The 17,200-nt window shown below is 48.3% G+C and overlaps 2 protein-coding genes across 2 annotated transcripts in view; one reads left to right on the top strand and one right to left on the bottom strand.

Annotated features, from left to right (window-relative positions):
* Nucleotides 1-8: 8 nt before the first annotated feature.
* CCDC127 (coiled-coil domain containing 127) lies at nucleotides 9-12,666 on the top strand. The gene is made up of 3 exons (XM_040262211.1): nucleotides 9-74; nucleotides 1,141-1,271; nucleotides 10,027-12,666. Exons 2-3 carry the CDS (start codon nucleotides 1,151-1,153, stop codon nucleotides 10,680-10,682), a joined length of 777 nt encoding a protein of 258 aa, XP_040118145.1. The 5' UTR covers nucleotides 9-74; nucleotides 1,141-1,150; the 3' UTR covers nucleotides 10,683-12,666.
* Nucleotides 12,667-16,412: 3,746 nt separating this feature from the next.
* LRRC14B (leucine rich repeat containing 14B) overlaps nucleotides 16,413-17,200 on the bottom strand; it is a 5,686-nt gene continuing 4,898 nt past the window's right edge. Inside the window, exon 3 of the mRNA XM_040262797.1 lies at nucleotides 16,413-17,161. The gene's annotated coding sequence lies outside the window, so the exon portion shown is untranslated. The remainder of the gene's footprint in view (nucleotides 17,162-17,200) is intronic.

The raw sequence follows: 17,200 nt of genomic DNA, 5'->3' as shown, positions 1-17,200 counted from the left end.
GTCGCCGCGCCTGCGCAGAAGGGCTGGCGGGCGGGGGCTCTCAGGGCACCTGGTCGGCGAGTTCCCGGCCGGAGGTGAGTTGGCTTTTGGGGGTCTTTCGGGCTCCCCCGATTTCTCTTCATATCCAGACAATGTTGGGTTTTTCTGGAGATTACGGCAGTTTTGTGAGGCGGTACCAGGGTACCCGTCCCGCTGTCTCTCCGGGACGGAGCGGGAGTGCCGGTATCGGGCAGTTTGACGGCGGGCTGCCCGCTTGGACCGATGTTCCGGGGTCACCGGCGGGGCGCCCGGCCTGTTCGGGGCCCTCTGCGCGTCCCGGGGCGGCGGGTGCGCGGGCACCCTCTGGAGCGCGCTGTCCGAAGGGGAGCGCAGGCCCTGAAGTTTGTGGGGCCCAGCCCTGCGCTTTGAGGGTCGTGAGCTTCGGTACATCAGATCTCTGACTTTTTTTTTTTTTTTTTTTTATTGTGCTGGCCACAAGCACCTTCACATTAACTACTGAGCTTTTGTGTGTGTGTCATTTCTTTATTGCCAGTTAGGATTTTATACCTTCAGGCGTTAAGCAAGTATTTATTGGAAATTCTGTGAAGAGTCTTTGATGCTGAATTGAGTTTCTTTTGTCTACATTTCACTTCCTTCTGTTTGCGTTTCAGTTATTTGAAACACGTCACGCTCCCCTACGATTTGCGAGTTGGTTTTTTCTTTTAATCTCATGAGGCTCACTGCTGTGCAGCCCATACTAGATCTGAACAAAGTTTTTTAAGAGAGGAAAAAAAAAAAAAAAAAGGCTCACATGGACCACATGCTGTGCTTAGTCGCTCAGTCGTGTCGGATTTTTTGTGGCCTCATGGACTGTAGCCCGCCAGGCTCATCTCTCCATGGGGATTCTCCAGGCACGAATACTGGAGTGGGTTGTAATGCCCTCCTCCAGGGGATCATCGAACCCAGGTCTCCCGCATTGCAGGTGGATCCTTTACCGACTGAGCCGTCAGCGTAGCCCAAGACTAATCGAGTGGTAACCCTGTTCCTTCTCTAAGGGGTCTTCAGGACCCAGGAATCAAACCGGGGTCCCCTGTAGATGATAACATTGGGAGCAGGGTATTTTGTTCCATTTGTGTGGTTAACGATGTTATTTACTTCAAGGTGTATCTCCATGAATAACTTAAATGACCCCCCAAATTGGAATATCCGGCCCAATTCCAGGGCTGATGGAGGTGATGGAAGCAGATGGAATTATGCCCTGTTGGTTCCAATGCTGGGACTAGCTGCTTTTCGTAAGTCATGATTCTCCTAACTTGTTTTCTGGGCTCAAAGTGTGGAGCCCAGAGATCTTGGGCTTTGAAACCTAACAAATGTTGACTGGGGAAAAAATGCACCGTGAGCTGTGAAGACTATATCCAGGATGTGTGTGTGCGCGCTCTCAGTTGTGTCCGACTCTTTGTGACCCCATGGTTTGTAGCCTGCCAGGCTCCTCTGTCCATGGGATTTTCCAGGTGAAAATATTGGAGTGGGTTTTCATTTCCTTATCCAGGGGATCTTCCCAACCCAGGGATCGAACCCATGTCTCCTGCATTGGCAGATGGATTCTTTACCACTGAGCCGCCTGGGAAGCCCTATAAGCCCAGGAGAGAGCCTTTCAGATACCTATTAGGAACTGCTCTGCAGAGGTAGAGGAGGAGCCAGGGAATACATGTGGTCAGGCTGCATCTTGGTGAAAGATTACTCCTCCTCACGAAAGAAAAACCAGGTATCTCAAGTTAATGATTTTAATATGGGGTTAGGTGCAAGAATCTGCGGTCATTAAAATTTTTCCATAAGTATGTATCTTAACTATGTTGGGTCTCATGTATCCAAGACAGAGTGCATTCACCCTGAATGCCTTTCAGGGTGAACGTGTAGGTCACTGACTGCAGTGGCTAATCACTTAATCATAAATGGCAGGCACCAGTCTTTGTTCACACAGATGTGTACTGTGTGTCCTGGTCAAATGATTTAACCCTCTGAGCCTCAGTTTCCCTGACATTGTAATTATCTTAGTGCAGTGTGAGGGTTAAATAAGACAAGAGAGAGAGATTTTGTGTGGAGTAATTCAGTAACCGTGTTCATTCTTTTCAAAGCTTCATTGCTCTGAAGGGGGCTCCCTTGCTTCAGTTGCCCTCATAAGCGCTAATGAGGAAGAATAAAGTAGGCATGAAGGAAAACCCGTTTTGGATGTCTGTGTAATGTTTAGGGTATCAGTCTTCGGGAGACTTCATCCCTGAAATCTCTGCTCAGGCTGACTAGAAATTCTCTCTACATCGAATCCACTTTGTACCACTTTGGGGGAAATTACCAGTCACTGGTCTGTTGTAATTTTTCCAGCTCTTAGTTTTTATCCCGACTATTGGGGTGGCCAAAAAGTTTGTTTGAGTTTTAAACTTGAACGAACTTTTGGCCAATTCAATCCCTGATGAATTTCTTGATGGTTAGGAGTTGATTTTATGTTTTGTCTTTGTTGCAGAGGAAGAAACTTTACGCTTTTAGGTTTTTCTGGCTGGTCTAAGAATTAAATTGATATGAGTTAGAGTAACAGGAGAAAATAAAACCAAAGTCCCTAACATCTACCCATTGGAGAGAGCTGGGGCTTCCTAGGTGGCTTATTGGTAAAGACTCTGCCGCCTGCCTGTGCAGAGACTTAGTACCCGGGTCGGGAAGACCCTCTGGAGGATGGCACAGCAACCCACTCCAGTGTTCTTGCCTGGTGGGATACGGTTCATGGAGTGGCAAAGAGTTGGACACAATTGAGCACACGTACAACAAGAACATCGGAGAGAGCCAGGAAAACCGAGTAACTCACCAAAATGCACAAGCTCTCACCTTAGATACCATGCTTAGCTCAAGACAGAAGAGGAAGTTTGGGGTGGGGAGAGTTAGTTACCAGAGAACAGGAGAAGCACAGTAATTGAGGGTAAGGTTCTTGTGCAGACTTAGGCCTTTTCGTTAGATAACTTTCAGGCAATTTGGTTAACCTATTCCTCGTACAGTCAGGGAGACACCGTTACAACTGGAGACTTCTCTTATAAGTCTGAGTGTTTCTTGTGTTAGTCTCTAAGTCGTCTCCAACTCTTTGCAGCCCCATGGATGGTAGCCTACCAGGCTCTATCCATGAGCTTTCCCAGGTAGAAATACTACAGTAGGTTGCCATTTCCTTCTCCAGGGGATCTTCCTGATCCAAGGATCAGACCTGTGTCCTGCATTGGCAGGTGAATTCTCCACTGTTGAGCCACCAGGGAGCCCCAAGTGTTTCTTATGAACGGGTAACTCCTACTTGGTTTTCAAAGTCTCTTCTGTGTCTGCTGTTTCTTAAAAATAACCAGTTGATATAATCCTTATGCCAAAGAGACCTTTTTTTTTTTGATTAGTAGAAAGTGGATTTATTTAGAGAGAGACACACTCCACAGAATATGGTCCATCTCAGAAGCAGAGGCCCTGAAATATGGGGTGGTTAGCTTTTATGGGCTGGGTAATTTCATAGGCTAATGAGTGGGAAGATTATTCTAATTATTTGGGGAAGGGCGCAGGGATTTCCAGGAATGGGCCACAGCCTACTTTTTGACCTCTCATGGTTGGCTTTAGAACTGTTCTGGAGCTGGTCATTGTGTAATTTAGCATGCTGATGTATTACAGTGAGCGTATAATGAGGCTCAAGGTCCCCTGGCAGTGGATGCTGCCATCTTGGACCTACTTGGTTCTAACCAGTTGCAGGAAGATCAAACCAGTCAACCCTAAAAGAAATCAACCCTGAATATTCATTGGAAGGATTGGTGCTGAAGCTGAAGCTCCAGTACTTTGGCCACCTGGTGGGAAGCGCCAACTCATTGGAAAAGTCTGTGGTGCTGGGAAAGACTGAAGGCAAAAGGAGAAGGCAACGTCAGAGGATAAGATGGTTAGACAGCATCACCAACTCGGTGGACATGATTTTGAGCAAACTCTAGGAGACAGTGGAGGACAGGAGCCTGGCGTGCTACAATCCATGGGGTCGCAAAGAGTCGGACATCACTTAGTGACTGAACAACAGCTGCGTGCTAAGCTGCTTCCTTCATTTCTACTCTTTGCAACCCTTTGGACTGTAACCCACCAGGCGCCTCTGTTCATGGGATTCTCCAGGCAAGAATAGTGGAGTGGGTTGCCACGCCCTCCTCCAGGGAATCTTCCTGACCCAGGGATTGAACTCGAGTCTCCTGCATTGGCAGGCAGGTTCATTATCACTGGCACCAAGGGCTATGCCATTCTTTTAAAAGTTGTGCCCTGCCGCCTTCCCTCCTGTTTCATTCTCCCTTCAGATTTTAGTCCTTCTCTTCTTATGGAAAGCAGAGGGGTGATGCTCCAATTTCTGTGGCTTCAAGGCTGAGGAGGGGTATCGACCCTATCTGTCAGGGAGTAAAAATCTCTGGATGCCTGGTCTAGGGCCCCAGGGGCAGGATGGCTTCTTGTTTGCAGTCGGTTTGGGCTGGAATCCTCACATAGCTGTCAGCTTGATGTGGAGCTGTTATACAGCTTCCACAGCCTTCCTGTGACTCTTGTTGATGATGAAGCACTTTTTATTATATCAGACTACAAAAATAACTGTCTATAAATGACAAAAGATTTGTTGACTAAAAAAAAAAGATGCACAAGGTGAGAGTTGAGAGTTAAGTTTTATTTGGGGAAAAATAAGGACTGCAGCCTGGGAGGCAGCACCTCAGATAGCTCTGAGACAGAGCTCCAGAGAGGAAGTGGGTGAAGGTCAACATATAAGATTTTGGTGAAGGGGAAGTTGAATACAATCAAGCACTCATTTTACAAAAGGTTTTCTGCTAGTCACAGGAGCTTATGTCACCATGAAGGGATTTAGTGCCTTTTTAGATATGTTGTTCAGTTGCTAAGTTGTGTCTGACTTGTTGTGATCCCATGAACTGTAACATGCCAGGCTTTCCTGTCCTTCACCATCTTCTGGAGCTTGCTCAAACTTAGGTCCATTGAGTTGGTGGTGCCATCCAACCATCTCATCCTCTGTAGCCCCTTTCTCTTCCTGCCTTCAGTCTTTCCCAGCATCAGGGTCTTTTCCAGTGAGTTGGCTCTTCACGTCAGGTGGCCAAAGTATTGGAGCTTCAGCATCAGTCCTTCCAATGCATATTCAGGATTGATTTCCTTTAGGATTGACTGGTTTGATCTCCTTGCAGTCCAAGGGACTCTCAGGAGCCTTCTCCAAAGCATCAGTTCTTAAGTGCTCAGCCTTCTTAATGGTCCAACTCCCACATCCCTAAGTGACTACTGGAAAAACTGTAGCTTTGGCTATATGAACATTTTGTTGACCAAGTGACATCTCTGCTTTTTAATATGCCGTCTAGGTTTGTCATAGCTTTCCTTCCAAGGAGCACGTGTCTTTTAGTTTCATGGCTACAGTCCCCATCCACAGTGATTTTGGAGCCCAAGAAAAAATTTGTCACTGTGTCCCCTTTTTCTCCCTCTATTTGCCATGAACTGATGGGACCAGATGCCATGATCTTAGTTTTTCGAATGTTGAGTTTTAAGCTAGCTTTTTCACCTTCCTCTTTCACCCACATCAAGAGGCTCTTTAGTTCCTCTTCACTTTCTGCTACTAGAAAACTCATACTATCTGTTATTAAAAGCAGCATTTCAAGAAAACTTCAAAGAAGCCAAATCCAGTCTTGGCCCAGCCTGCTTCCCTGGTGGCTCAGAGGTTAAAGCATCTGCCTGCAATGCGGGAGATGGAAATGGCAACCCACTCCAGTATTCTTGCCTGGAGAATCCCATGGACGGAGGAGCCTGGTTGGCTATAGTCCACGGGGTTGCAAAGAGTTGGATACGACTAAGGGACTTCATTTTCACTTTCTTTCACTCCTAACAAAAGCCATTTACCCAAGTAAATTTAATCCAGTCTTAGAAAATCTTGATCATGTAGAACTTTCTTTTCCAGTATTTTTTTCTCATTCTTTACACCTTCTTTTACTGAAAACATACATCCTACTTTCAAGTTTTTGTTTTCCTTTTCCACTTCAAGCTATTTTTATTGATGACAGATTTGTGACATATAATAAGATCTTATTTGACCTTTAATAAACCTAGGTATAACAGAAATACTGTACTTAACAGTGATGATTCTAAAGACATGTCTGTATTAGTCAAACCTAGAAACAAGTCACCTTCAATACCAGATATTAATTTAGTGTTGAATATTTCCTAGATCACATGAACCCAAAATTCTTTCGGGCCAGTTTTATACTCCTGAGTACTTACATAAGCACTTGTGCTTAATTGCTCAGTTGTGTCCAACTCTTTGCAACCCCATGAACTGTAACCTGCCTGGCTCCTCTGTCCATGGAATTTACCAGGCAAGAATACTGGGGTGGGTTGCCATTTCCTTCTCCAGTATAAACAATTAAGTCAATTAAGCAGAGCTCTTTTATAAATTGATTTTGGTAATACCACATGTCTACAACATGCAAACACAGAGGCCTTGTAGCTCTTATTTCAGATTTTCAGCCCAGAGTCAGTCTGTTGTTGTTGTTTAGTTGCTTAGCAGAAATAAGACGAAGCTAACTGTGGCTCAGAGTCAGGTGCTGCAGTGTAGAGCCCATCGGTTTCATGGTGGTGGGTTAGTCGCTCGGTCGTGTCCAACTCTTTACAACCCCATGGACTGCAGCACACCAGGCTTCCCTGTCCTTCACTATCTCCCAGTATTTCCTCAAACTCATGTCCACTGAGTCGGTGATGCCATTCAATCATCTCATCCTCTGTTGCTTCCTTCTTCTCCTGCCTTCAATCTTTCCCAGCATCAAAGTCTTTCCCGTTGAGTCAGTTCTTCGCATCAGGTGGCCAAAGGATTGGAGCTTCAGCTTCAGCATCAGTCCTTCCAATGATGGAAGAGGTCAGTTTTCATTCCAGTTGCAAAGACTATTTAACAAACTAGCACAGAGTTGCACTTATCTCACACACTAGCAAAGTGATGCTCAAAACTCTCCAAGCCAGGCTTCAACTATATGTGAACCGTGAACTTACAGATGTTCAAGCTGGATTTGGAAAAGGCATAGGAACCAGAGATCAAATTGCCAACATCTGCTGGATCATTGAAAAAGGAAGAGTTCCAGAAAAACATCTACTTCTGCTTTATTGATTATGCCAAAGCCTTTGACTGTGTGGAGCACAACAAACTGGAAAATTTTTTAAGAAATGGGAATACCAGACCACCTGACCTGTCTTCTGAGAAATCTGTATGCAGGAAGCAACAGTTAGAACCAGACATGGAACAACAGATTGGTTCCAAGTTGGGAAAGGAGTATGTCAAGGCTGTATATTCTCACCCTGCTTACTTAACTTATATGCGGAGTATGTCATGGGAAATACTCGGCTGGATGAAGCATAAGCTGGAATCAGGTTGCCAGGAGAAATATCAATGACCTCAAATATGCAGATGACACCACCCTTATGGCAGAAAGCAAAGAAGACCTAAAGAGCCCCTTGATGAAAGTGAAAGAGGAGAGTGGAAAAGCTGGTTGAAAACTCAACATTCAGAAAACTAAGATCATGGCATCCAGTCCCATCACTTCATGGCAAAATGAAGGAGAAAGTATGGAAACAGTGAGAGACTTTATTTTGGGGGCTCCAAAATCACTGCAGACAGTGACTGCAGTCATGAAATAAAAAGCCGCTTCTTGGAAGAAAAGCTATGACCAACCTAGACGGCATATTAAAAAACAGAGACATTATTTTGCCAACAAAAGTCCATCCAGTCAAAGCTATGGTTTTTCTAGTAGCCATGTATGGATGTGAGAGTTGAACTATAAAGAAAACTGATCACCGAAGAATTGATACTTTTGAACTGTGGTGTTGGAGAAGACTCTTGAGAGTCCCTTGGACTGCAAGGAGATCCAACCAGTCCATCCTAAAGGAAATCAATCCTGAATATTTATTGGAAGGACTGATGCTGAAGCTGAAGCTCCAGTAGTTTGGCCACCTGATGGGAAGATCTGACTCATTGGAAAAGACTCTGATGCTAGGAATGATTGAAGGCAGGAGGAGAAGGGGACGACAGAGGATGAGATGGTTGGATGGCATCACCAAGTCTGTGGACATGTGTTTGAGTAAACTCCAGGAGTTGGTGATGGAAAGGGAAGCCTGATGTGCTGCAGTCCATGGGCTCACAAAGAGTTGGACACAACTGAGCGACTGAACTGAACTGAAAATCACTGCATATGGTGATTGCAGCCATGGAATTAAAAGCCACTTGCTCCTTGGAAGAAAGTTACGACAAACGTAGACAGCATATTGAAAAGTAGAGACGTTACTTTGCCGACAAATGTCCGTATAGTCAGTGCTGTGGGTTTTCATAGTTGGGTATGGATGTGAGAGTTGTATCATAAAAAGTGTTGAGCACCAGAGAACTGATGCATTTGACTGTGGTGCTGGAGAAGACTCTTGAAAGTTCCTTGGACAACAAGGAGATCAAGCCAGTCAATCCTAAGGAAATTAACCCTGATTTCAAATTGGGTTTGAAATTCATTTGGAGGACTGATGCTGAAGCTGAAGCTCCAGTCCTTTGGCCACCTGATCCAAAGAGCTGACTCATTGGAAAAGACCCTGATGGTGGGAAAGATAGAAGGTAGGAGGAGAAGGGGATGACAGGACGAGACGGTTGAATGGCATCATTGAGTCAATGGATGTGAGTTTGAGCAAGCTCCAGAGATGGTAAAGGACAGGGAAGCCTGGTGTCCTTCAGTCCATGGGGTCACAAAGTGTTGGACACGACTGAATGACTCAATAACAAAAGCAGCAATTCATAACGTGGAGCATATCCTATACCAGTGAAATCATCACACTGTCTTTTGTCTTGTTATCAGAAAAGACCAAAACTCTCACTCATAGGATGGAGAAGGTCGGGAGACAGCACCCAGAACCAGGCTCCAGCTGGCCGCAGGCTTTGTAGTCATCAGCTCTGTTTCTCACTTTGGCTTGTCAGTTTGTGGAGCAGAACAGGGTATTACCCACCCCAGCTGCCCACACCTTATGTCTCGTATTTGTGAGGTTATGGTGAAGCTGTGTCTCGAGGCTGAAATTCTGACTTCTTATTTGTATGACCCCCTAGCAGGATATAAGCAGCCATCTTGGGCCTTACCTGTTTACTAGTGATGACCGGGCACAGTTTTGAACACACTTTGAACTTTTTTCAGTTATGTACTAACCTGGCCAACACTGTGAAGCATACTTGCCCATGAGTGAGTGAGTGAGTGGGTGAAGTCGCTCAGTTGTGTCCGACTCTTTGCGACCCCGTGGACTGTAGCCCACCAGGCTCCTCCATCCATGGGATTCTCCAGGCAAGAATACTGGAGTGGGTTGCCGTTTCCTTCTCCAGGGAAATCTTCCCGACCCAGGGATCGAACCCAGGTCTCCTGCATTGCAGGCAGACGTTTTAACCTCTGAGCCACCAGACTTGCCCATGGTCATTTTTAAACCTTGCCAATGGTCTGTGGGGGCCCGGTGCTCAGAGTATAGGCACGAGGTGCTGTGCTGGAGGTAGGTTTTCTCAGCCCTCAGACGTTACGAGGCTGGAAGGGGTCTCTGCAGTCTTGCTGGACTTCTCTTTGCAGAGCCCTTACCTGATTGGAAGCACTCTGCATGTTGTATGTGTGCTTAGCTGCTTCAGTCTTGTCTGACCCAGTGACTCATGGACTGTAGACCACCAGGCTCCTCTGTCCGTGGGATTATCCCAGCAAGAATACTGGAGTGGGTTGCGATCTTCTCCTTCAGGGGATCTTCCCGACCCAGGGATCGAACAAGCGTCTCCTGCGTTGGCAGGTGGATTCTTTACCATTGGAGCCACCTGGGAAGCCCGCATAGCTTCATACAAACTATTATCATTCTGTTTGTCTCAGGACTTAAGAATTTATTGAAATGTTCTATAGCTGCTTTATGTTTCCTGTAAATAGAGATGATAACTTGAGCTCTGGTGTTCATTATGTGTGTTTTCCTCCCCCAAATTATTTGTGTCAGGCTGGATTTGGTCTAGGGAGTCGAGAAAAGAAATAGAAAAGGAGAGAGAAGCGTACCGTCAGAGGACAGCCGCCTTCCAGCGGGACCTCGAAGCCAGGTACCACGCCACAATTGCAGAAAGCCGGCGGGCCGTGGCACACTTGTCCCTGGAACTTGAAAAGGAGCAGAACAGAACAACTAGTTACCGAGAAGCCCTCATCTCTCAGGGGCGCAAGTTGGTGGAAGAGAAGAAACTTCTGGAACAGGAGCGGGCTCAGGTGCTTCAGGAGAGGAGGCAGCCCTTGCGGAGTGCGTACCTGCACTGCCTGGGCCAGGAGGAGGACTGGCAGCGCAGGGCCAGGCTCCTGCTGAGCGAGCTCGAGGCTGCGCTCACCGAGAGACAGAGCGTCTACTGCAGCCCGGTGCTCCCGCGCCGCAGGCGGCTCGAGCTCGAGAGGAGCTTGCTGGTCCGTGCGTCCACCGACCCGGTGGCTGCGGACCTCGAGATGGCAGCTGGCCTCACTGACATATTTAAGCACGATACGCACTGTGGGGACATCTGGAACACCAATAAGCGCCAAAACGGGAGGCTCATGTGGCTGTATCTCAGATACTGGGAACTAATCATTGAACTGAAGAAGTTTAAGCAGGTAGAGAAAGCCATCCTGGAAAAGTAAGACAGGAATGAACTGCTCCGGGTCAGAGCTTTGCGTTTTGGGTTTTCTGGCGTTCGCTGCTCCTCCTGCCTGTGCTCCCTTGCTGTGACCCTGCATGCGCACCACAGCCTCTCAGCAGTGGCCACGCCCGTCACCCTCTGAGCAGGACAGCAAGCCTCTGTCCCCTGCAGCAGCTGAGGACGCAGTCTCAGAAGCAGATCAATATTTTATTAAGCAGAACAGGATAACCTCACAGCTTTAGAGTAAAATTGTTTTTAAGAATGTCAAATACAGCATTCATCCTATAAGTCATTTTGTCACTCCCTAAATAAGTTCTGTTTTCTCCTCAAATTAGTTTTCTCTCTCCTAAAACTACAGTTAGAAGTTGTCAGGTAGCAGTGAGGACTGCCTCATAGATGGGAACAGATGGTGGTGACGCCAGCAAGGTTTCGTGGTCTGAAGCTCTTTCCCATCAGAGTGTTTCTGCTTTCCACTTGATAACCCTTGTGGGTGTTTGGAGTTTGCTGTGTCTGTATTCAGTAAGCAGATACTATTTATTTAGGTTGGTGCAAAGGTAATTGCAGTTTTGCATTGTTGAATTTTGCCATTTGATATTGAAATACATTCTTAAATAAATGAAGTTGTTTTGAAAGTGCAAGTGTTAGTCACTCAGTTGTGCTTGACTCTTTGCGATCCCATAGGCTGTAGCCCTCCAGGCTCCTCTGTCCATGGGATTATCCAGGAAGAATACTGGAGTGGGTTGCCATTCTCTTCCCCAGGGGATCTTCCTGACCCAGGGATTGAACCCACATCTCCTGCTTTGCAGGCAAATTCTCTACTGTCTGACCCACCAGGGGAGCCCGAGGTTATGTTTTACATTGTTTTAATGCACATTTCTCACTTTATGTTTTTTTGTTAATGATTTATTACTTGCTGTTTATTTTAGACTAGGGAAATGATGTTAGACAAAAAGCAGATTTGAGCGATTTTCTTACTTGAGTTCAAAATAAGTCATAAATCAGCAGAGACAACTAGCAACATCAGTGACACATTTGACCCAGGAACTGCTAACACGTACAGTGCAGTAGCTGTTCAGGAAGTTCTGTAAAGGAGACGAGAGCTTTGGCAATGAGGAGTGCAGTAACTGGCCATCAGAAGTTGACAGTGACCAGCTGCAAGCCAGCATCGGAGCTGGTCCTCTTACAGCCACATGAGAAGTTGCCAGAGCACTCAGTGTCAACCGTTCTACAGCTGTTCAGCATTTGAAGCAGATCTGATAGGTGATACAGCTTGATAATGGGGGTGCCTCATGAGCTGACTGCAAATAAAATCGCGTTTTGAAGTGTAGTCTTTCCTTATGCAACAATGACAAACCATTTCTCAATCGGATTATGGTGTACAGAAAATGGATTTCATATGACAGCTGGCAATGACCAGATCAGTGGCTAGTGACGAGAAGAAGCTTCAAAGTCCTTCCCAAAGCCAAACCTGCACCATAAAAAGGTCATGGTCAAAAAAAAAAAAAAAAAGAGTCATGGTCGCTTTTGGTCTCCTGACTGTCTAACCCACTACAGCCTTATGAATCCTAGTGGAACGACTACATCTGATAAGTACGCTCGGCAGGTTGACGAGATGCACCGAAAACTGCAGTGCCTACAGCTGGCGTTGGTCAACAGAACAGGCCGAGTTCTTCTCCATGACAGTGCCCAACCACACATTGCACAGCCAGTGCTTCAAAAGTTGGACAAATTGGGCTACAGAGTTTAGCCCCATCCACCATATTCATCTGAACTCTTGCCACAGACTACCACTTCTTCAAACATCTCAAGAACTTTGCAGGGAGAATGCTTCCACAACCAGCAGGATGCATAAAATACTTTCCAAGAGTTCATCGAATCCCAAGGCATGGATTTTTAATGCTACAGGAATGAATAAATTTCTCATTGGCAAAATGTGTTGGTTGTAATGATTCCTGTTTTGATTAATAAAAATGTGTTTAAGCATAGTTATAATGATTTAAAGTTATGATCTGAAACCACAGTTACTTTTTCACCAACCTAAATATTAGCAATGGCCTATGTTTAAAACACTTGCAATTTGAAAGCAACAGTACCACTTTTTCTGTGTGTAATTCCTTACTCCTTACAAGGCTTTTTAAAATAGATTATCTCAATTTTTTTACTACAAACTTAGGTCCACTTTCCACAGAGCTAACGTGAATTGGCCTTTGTGTGTGTTACGCACATCACTTGTGTCATCCTGACCCCAGTCTTGTGCAGTGAGCGCTCTTCCTGTGTTTGGGGTAGGGGCTCCTGAGACCACCCCAGACTTGATGACTTGCTGGGAGGTCTGAGGACTCAACACATGGCTGTTCTCATACTCGAGGCTCATCACATAGGAGGACAAGGCCAGCAGAGGGTTACACACCCAGCAAAGGGGGAGACCACGCAGCTTGCAACCCCGGGCCCCCCCCCCCCCCCGCCGAGGGCCACACGGCCATGTGGACGCGTCTCAGAGACAGCGTCCCAGGTTTCTGTGGAGGGCCAGTCACACAGTCAGTCTGCCCGGCACAGACCCAAATTCCTGACTCCCAGAGGAAAGCAGGTGTGGGTGCCAGGGGCCACTCCTACCACTCGATGTTGGCAGGAGCCTCCCCAGCCCGGGTCCCAGGCGCCAGCTGAGGGCCAGCCTGTCAGCAGCCTCCCAGGCCTGCACTGAGCCCTTCTCTGCAGCCATCACGTCCAGGGTCACGCAGGTGGTCACAGGTCCAGTTCAGACCCAGGCAGCTGGGCTTCAGAACTGCACTGCCCCGAGTGAGACCAGGTCCGTTTTGAGGGACTGGTGGGTTTGTGGGCTGATGTGAGAGGTGCTCGCCTCCACCTGAGGAACCCTGAGAGCAGCTGTGCTCTCAACAGGGCTCTGGTCCTGCTGGCTTAGACAGCCGGGGGCTTAACTAAGGCCACCTCATGGGGCCTCAGGGCAGGGGTGGGGCTTGGTGGTCAGACCTCAGAAGAGCCAGAAATGGCTCGTGAAGGACATCTCGAACCTTGGAGAAACCACCATTTGGCCTCAGATCTCATTTTATCTTCTCTGCTGGCAAACCAGCTCTCCCGCTTCTGGCCCGAGGGTAGAAACAGCGGCCAAGTCTGGGGGCTGCGGGGCTGTGCGGTGCTATGGCCTCTGCGTGGAGTAGGAGCAGCCGGGTGTGGGAGCTGTGAAGGAGACGCGTGCCCTGCAGGTCCTCCAGCAAAGCAAGGACCTGCACAGACCAGGGGCTGCCGGTAGGGAGGGGAGGGGCTTCCTGGGTCTAGTAGGGGGCAGCTGAGGAGACAGCTGCAGGCTGAAGTCTCTGGGTCTTTGGGCACAGTCACTGTATGAGCCTGCTGGGTCTGTGGGTGTCTCCTCAGCTCTGAGTATACAATTGGAAAGAACCGTCTGGAACAAGAATTGTTAAGGTGGGACAGATGCATTGAAGCCCCTGAAGCTGCTTCCCTTTCTTGCCAGGATGGTCAGCAGGAAGCAGTGCTGGGTTCCTGGAGGAAGGGCAATTAGCAAGCCACACAGGCCAAGGGGAGGTAAAGATGGGGCTCCCCACGCATCTAGGCTGTGCTCCCATAGGGTCTATCAGGGTCCCCATCGTCTCCCCATTCCATTCAACTGTCTGGCCCCTGGTAAGACTGGGTGGGTTTAGGCAGATGACAGCACCTCAGGCTCCTCAAGAGCAGCCCAGTTGAGCCGCCATGTGGCACGTTGCCGGTTTCCTGACCCTTGGCACTCTGTCCTCTTCCCCTGTGGAGTGTGGTTTGCCCTCGTGTGGGAGCTCTGCTGTCTGCCGCACGAGAAGCACAAGGGTGGTCCTGGCCCTGGTGGGCACCCATGGTCACATTCACCGCCAGCATCACTGGGCATCCTCAGGCCCACCAGTCGGGCTGGGCAGGTGCAGGGAAAACCCACCAGGCTGCAAGCGGCGTATTCAGTCTTGGGGCTGAGCGGGACCACAGAAACAAGTGAGTTCAATGCCCTGGGATGAGTGGGAGGCGTAGGTCCCACTCGGGCCACGTGTGCGCCTCTGAAGTGCTCCAGACGAGCCTCCCAGGCTCTTCAGTTTCACAAAAGTGGGCTATTCCTCAGGGTGGGGTGGGGGCAGTCGGGAGTGCTCTCCACCAGCAGACCCCTGTGTGCCCGCCCACTCCTGCCGTAGATCTCAGGTCCTGTGTCTCCACAGCCTGCCCGGGCTCTTCTCTCCAACAGCTGCTGGGCTCAGCCTCACATGTGCCCGGTCATACCTGCTGACCACCCAGAGGCCAGGTCTCATTGAAAAACTTCCAGAGACACAAACAGCAGAAGCTACTCTACTCTTCAGAATTAGAACAAAATAGTTTCAAAATTTTGCCCTGTGCCTCCCAAGAGTCTTGCAATAACAAAGTCCACGTGGCTGAAATAGGTGCCAGTGAGACTTGACCAGCACAACACGTGAGAAGACGTGCAGGGGTGAGCAAAGGGCAGAGCTGACAAGCGCAGGGAGGAGAAGCCGCCACGTTGTCACTCCAGCCCACTCTGTGCGTCACTGCTTTCCCAAAGACTCAGGGGCTCTTCCTGACCCAGGGATCGAACCCACGTTTCCTGTGGCTCCTGCATTGGGAGGCAGATTCTTTACCCCTGAGCCACCTGGGAAGCCCTGTGGAATACTATATATATTTGGTTTTGTTCAGTTGTTAAGTCATGTCCAACTCTGCGACACCATCGGCTGTACCACACCAGGCTTCCCAGTCCTTCACCAACTCCCAGAGCTTGCTCAAACTCATGTCCATCTAGTCAGTGATGCCATCCAACCATCTCATCCTCTGTCGTCCCTTTTTCCTGCTTTGATCTTTCTCAGCATCAAGGTTTTTCCCAATGAGTCAAGTCTTCCCATCAGGTGGTTAAAGTATTGGAGCTTAAGCCTCAGCATCAGTCCTTCCAATGAACACCCAGGACTGATCTTTAGGATGGACTGGCTGGATTTCCTGGCAGTCCAAGGAATTCTCAAGAGTCTTCTCCAACACCACAGTTCAAAAGCATCAATTCAGCACTCAGCTTTCTTTATGGTCCAATTCATATCCATACATGACCATTGGAAAAACCATAGCTTTGACTACATGGACCTTTGTTGGCAAAGTAATGTCTCTGCTTTTTAATATGCTGTCTAGGTTGGTCATAACTTTCCTTCAGAGGAGTAAGCATCTTTTAATTTCATGGCTGCAGTAACAGCCTGCAGTGAATCTGGAGCCCAAGAAGATAAAATCTGTCACTGCTTCCACTTTTCCCTTCTTTGCGATGAAGTGATGGGACTAGATGCTATGATCTTGGTTTTTTGAATGTTGAGTTTTAAGCCAGCTTTTTCATTCTCCTCTTTCACTCCCATCAAGAGGCTGTTACTCTCTCTTTGCTTTCTGCCATTAGAGTGGTATCACCTGCATATCTGAGGTTGGTGATAGTTCTTCCAGCAGTCTTGATTCCAGCTTGTTATTCATCCAGCCTGGCATTCCACATGATGTACTCTGCATATAAGTTAAAGAGATTAGAACAGGCAAGGGTCCTGTGGGGGAAGGGGAGAAGTGGGTGAACTTTTTGTTTTTAAATAAATCATTTTAACAAAGGAATACAAATGGGCAACAAGCATATGAACACACCCAGTTTCATGAACATCTAGGAAATACAAATTAACGCAAGACCTTTTTTTCATCCACTAGATTAAAAAAGAAAACCATATCTGAATAAGCCACACTTCTGTTTTATTAGCATTAATATTTAATTACTTTAATAGGCAGCACTCTGCACAAATCTGATCTTAGTAGAAACCAAGTCCAAACATTGGAATTAACCACTCCTGAAGCTCCAGGACTCAGCCGCCAGAAGGCGCACCCTGAGCCCAGGGTCGGTGGAGGTGAGAGTGGGGGAGGCATCAGAGCCAGAGGTCACCCACTGCTCTGGGCTCAGCCTGGCACCAGCGGAGCCCTCGCCTGCCACTTGCAGGCCGGAGGGCAGGAAGAGCCATTAACCAGCAAAGCCAATGTCCTCGCTGGACAGGAGTTTAAATATTCATACAGGGCAGCGCGGCAGACACCTGTACCCTGCAGCCCGGGGTCCGGTGCGCCCCTCGCTTTCACTGCCCCCGGCTGGTCGCTTTCATCCGTGTGTCCAGAGAGGTGTCCTCTGTCCTCCCGCGCTCACACTGGCCTGACCTCCCAGCACCCGAGCGCCGGTCCTGCCCCTGCAGCTCGCTCGACCCCCTACTGCCCGGGCTGCTCCTCAGCTCCCACTGTTGGGCATCCGGCCTGCTCCCCGCCAACCCAGAGCATGGGGCTCAGTAAGACCCCCGTTATGTCTTTGCTCCCAGGGAGAGGGCGGAGTCAGGGCCGCGCTGGCAGCAGCGCCTGGGTGTTTTCACCAGGAGGCGCCCAGTTGGTGGGCGGGCGGATACCCGGGGCGGGGACCCTGGAGGCCGAGCTGCGGACGCACCCGCCTCGGACGCACCCGCCTCGGACGCACCCGCCTCG

Source organism: Oryx dammah, unplaced genomic scaffold (genome assembly GCF_014754425.2).
Source record: "Oryx dammah isolate SB20612 unplaced genomic scaffold, SCBI_Odam_1.1 HiC_scaffold_20, whole genome shotgun sequence".
NCBI classification, from domain to species: domain Eukaryota; kingdom Metazoa; phylum Chordata; class Mammalia; order Artiodactyla; family Bovidae; genus Oryx; species Oryx dammah.
The sequence above is the reverse complement of the archived record's forward strand: the minus strand, read 5'-3'. Positions and strand labels throughout refer to the sequence as shown.